This window comes from Priapulus caudatus, unplaced genomic scaffold (assembly GCF_000485595.1).
Source record: "Priapulus caudatus unplaced genomic scaffold, Priapulus_caudatus-5.0.1 Scaffold1740, whole genome shotgun sequence".
Lineage (NCBI taxonomy): Eukaryota > Metazoa > Priapulida > Priapulimorpha > Priapulimorphida > Priapulidae > Priapulus > Priapulus caudatus.
The window spans coordinates 29,609-33,744 of NW_014578801.1; the positions used below are offsets into that span (position 1 = coordinate 29,609).

The 4,136-nt window shown below is 40.2% G+C and overlaps 1 protein-coding gene across 1 annotated transcript in view; it reads right to left on the reverse strand.

The window, feature by feature from the left end:
* LOC106817475 (oxygen-dependent coproporphyrinogen-III oxidase-like) overlaps positions 1 to 4,136 on the reverse strand; it is a 24,847-nt gene that overhangs the window by 15,695 nt on the left and 5,016 nt on the right. The window contains 6 exon segments of the mRNA XM_014822143.1: positions 189 to 268; positions 830 to 909; positions 1,278 to 1,389; positions 2,105 to 2,230; positions 3,206 to 3,237; positions 3,240 to 3,255. Of these exon segments, the coding sequence (XP_014677629.1) occupies positions 189 to 268; positions 830 to 909; positions 1,278 to 1,389; positions 2,105 to 2,230; positions 3,206 to 3,237; positions 3,240 to 3,255 (446 nt within the window).

A 4,136-nucleotide genomic window follows, 5' to 3' on the forward strand; every position in this document is an offset into this window, starting at 1 on the left:
CATCATCACCATCATCATCATCATCATCATCATCATCATCATCATCATCATCATCATCACCACCATCATCATCATGATCATCGTCATCATGATCATCACCATCATCATGATCATCATCATGATCATCGTCATCATCATGATCATCATCATCATCATCATCGTCATCATCACTGCCATTGCGGACTCACCATTCTCTGTGACCGTAACCATCGTTCTTGTGTTTCTTCATTATTGGAACAAAAGATGGCACCACCGCTTCTGCGCACGACTGTACGGGGAAAAATTATGCATGCCACATTAAGAACATACCAAACAGCCCACTAACACACACATGCACGCACGCACGCACCCAAGCATTCACGCACGCACACACACCAACAAGAACAAATATTAGAACTGTGTCCATCCTAGCAAAATTCTATCCCAAAAAAGAAATCTATAAATCTAGTTGAAAATTAATTCAAAGCCTGATCTAAATACGAGCATATACTCGTATTGAACAGCAAATTAATTCCATCTTAGTAGAGAAATGCAGGCAAAAATTTCACAATGAAACATGTTAACAAGAATGAATAATGACAAATCTTTCATCATTCGCCCCGGATGTTGATGAACAAGTAAAACAAAACAGGTAAAATAATACGTGTTAACATAACGCATTGTGTGCCTTGTTGGTCTCACACAGCACAGTCACACGCGCAGAAGAATTGATGATAATATACACTGCATCAATGGTCTTATGTATTCTCCATTGTCATCTATCTACACTCATATAATATCAAGAGCAGATAAAGAAGGATCTTCTTTATCTGCTCTTGATAATATGTACCTGTACGAAGGCAAATGCTGCCTCTTGATTGGGCTGATCCAAATCATCGAAAAATATACCGCCGACACCTCGCCTCTCACCTACCAACAGATTAAAGACTCTATTTATAAGTTAAATGAATTAGTTATTACATATTGCACTATTTATAATATATATTATATAAAATAGAGATTATATTACACATATATTACAATGTAAAGAGCAATGCTACGTAACCATAACAACCCAGTCCAGCACGCGTAGATTTGTTCACCTCGACTCAGTCACCTCTATACCTTTAAACAATTTCTCCCCGTAGATGGCGCCACGATGCAATATTGCACTGCAGTATGTGTGATGAGGGGATACCAAGACATTTGTTGTATATTTGAGTAGTTACATAAATATATACGCACACGCACACAAACACACGTATTCTTAAAAATGGAACCAGCGTGAGTTCGCATACCTCTGTGTTTGACAAAGAAGTAGTTGTCGCACCATGTCTTGAACTGCTTGTAGTAACTTTTGTCGTGCTTGTCACATGCCTTCTTCAGGGTTTGATGAAACATCTTCACGTCCTAGCAACAGAGCGACATAACACTTTTACCACCGCAGGGCTCCCTCTGGATGTTTTAAAGTTTGAGCCAAGACTTGAGCCACCAATGAAAGACTATAGCCACCCTTTACTACATCGTATGTGCTAGGCAAGGCATAAACAGGTGATGGGTATGGGGAAAAAGAGGTGTACGAAAAACATTTTACGACACGACACTGCTTTCATTATTCAATTGTAATTTTGTGAGCAGTTATATCTTTCGGCAATTGTATTTGCCGCTTAGTGTAGTAAACTCGCCACTATAATTTATTTACCGCGTTTTGGGAAGGTGGCGAATGCCAGCGGTAGCCCTGACCAACATATAAACAGCATTAGCGTCACATCTCTTGGTTATCATCATCATCATCGTCATCGTTTTCATCATCATCATCATCATTGTCGCTGCCATCATCGTTGTCATCATCATCATCGTCACTGTCATCATCATCATTGTCATCATCATCATCATCTTCAGCAGCACCAGAAGCATAACCACCTCCTCTCCCCTACCATTTGTCAGGATTATAGTCATATTCATCATCATCGTCATCAGCAGCAGCATCATCATCATCATCATCATCATCATCATCATCATCATCATCATCATCAGCATCAACATCATCGTCATTATAAGCATCAACAGCATCAACCCCCCCCCCTACCCCTTACCCGAATTCTAACCTATGTCTTCTATTCACCTCTTCATCCAGGTAGTACGGAGTTAAGTCGGTTCCTCCACCGAACCACCAAGATGTCTTCCCATCTCCCTCGTCCACCTCAAAGTACCGATAGTTGAAATGTATCGTCGGAACGTTGGGATTCTTCTGCAAACACAGATAGCCTCTTGTTAGCTGTCGCCATGGTGATCGAGGTGATTGTTGTCAGGGAGACCCTTGTCGTATGAGTGACAGTTAGAGTGGAAATGTGGCGCGAATGAAGTTCAAAGGTCACCGACAGACGTAGAATACACGTACAGATATATTACTCGATCAGCATAGATAGTAGCATTATGCATACATCATGATTAGGGGTTATCATTCTATCACGATCAGGGCTTATCATTCTACCACAAACTGGGATTATCAGTCTGTCACGATCAATCTGTTATCAATTTATCACAATCCAGGGTTAACAAACTATCGCAATCAGGGGTCATGATTTATCTGTCTGTCTGTCTGCCTGCCTGCCTGCTTGCATGGCTATCTGTCTGTCTGTGTGTCTGTATGCCTACCTGTCTGTCTGTCTGTCTGCCTGCCTGCCTGCTTGGCTGTTGCATGCCTAATGCCTGCCTGCCTGTTTGCATGGCCTAATCTGTCTGTCTGCCTATCTGTCTGTCCGTGTGTCTGCATGCCTATCTGTCTGTCTGTGTGTCTGTAGGCCTGCCTGCCTGTTTGGCATGCCTATCTGTCTGTCTGTGTGTCTGTATGCCTGCCTGCCTTTTTGCATGCCTATCTGTCTGTCTGTGTCTGTATGCCTGGCCTGCCGTGTTTGCATGCCTATCTGTCTGCCTGCCTGCCTGCCTGCATGCCTATCTGTCTGTGCTGTGTGTCTGTATGCCTGCCTGTCTGCCTATCTGTTCGTCTGCCTGCCTGCCTACCTGTCTGTCTGTCTGTCTGCCTGCCTGCCTGCTTACATGCCTATCTGTCTGTCTGTGTGTCTGTATGCCTACCTGCCTACCTGCCTACCTATCTATCTATCATGATATGTATTATCCCGTCGATCCTATCCATGGATTAATCATCTATTACAATCCATACTATATACACATCTATTACATTCAATAGCTATCTCACACTTACTGGATGCACGACTGAACTTATTCCGGCAGCAAGAATGGCAACTCTCCGTCCTTTCAGGTCCTTACCTCTGCAAGAGAGAACAAGCAAGGTGATGGCAGTAACAATGGTCCGCAAATAGAGTAAGAATGCGGAAGAACGCATTACGTGTATGCGTTATCACTTACCCATATTACCATTATAATTATTATTGAATTATATTATTTATTTATTTATCTATTATTACCATTATTATATTATTAGTTACTATTACTACTATATTCACATTATATTTACTAGCATTATTACTGCGGAGACAAAGTAAACAACGGCAAATTCACGTGGAAACGCAAATGGACTTGCAGTGATCGAGCTCCATGTGAATCTATTGTAGCAGTATGTATATATTGTAAGCAGTATGTATATATTGTAGGCAGTATGTATATATTGTAGCAGTATGTATATATGGATAATTACCTAAAGACCTCCTTTACCTCTTTACCTTAAAAGTGATTAGCGTCATGAATTTCTAGCACCATCAAGTAGTATATTTGTGTGTTATTTGTACAAATAAAATGTATGAAAATACAATTAGTGTTTCTGTTTACTTTTCATGCTAATATACCTTTCTTTATATGCCCTAATTTGCCGTGAAAAACAGAGAGATGGCCAGTATCTGAACAGTACTGGCGGGAATAGTGGTAGACAACAGAAATTACCAAATCGTCTAGATTTTTGCAAATTTACACACCGTAAAAATATTTTTATCAGGTGAGAGTTTGAGGATATATTTAGTGAACGTTAGTTCTTACTTTAATGTAAAAAAAATGGGATTTTTTTTTTTACAAATTTTACCATGGAAAATCGTGACGTAGTCATTTTTATAGACTCGCCCAGTAATAATAACGCTAGTAAATATAATGTGAATATAATAATAATACATAATAATAACAAT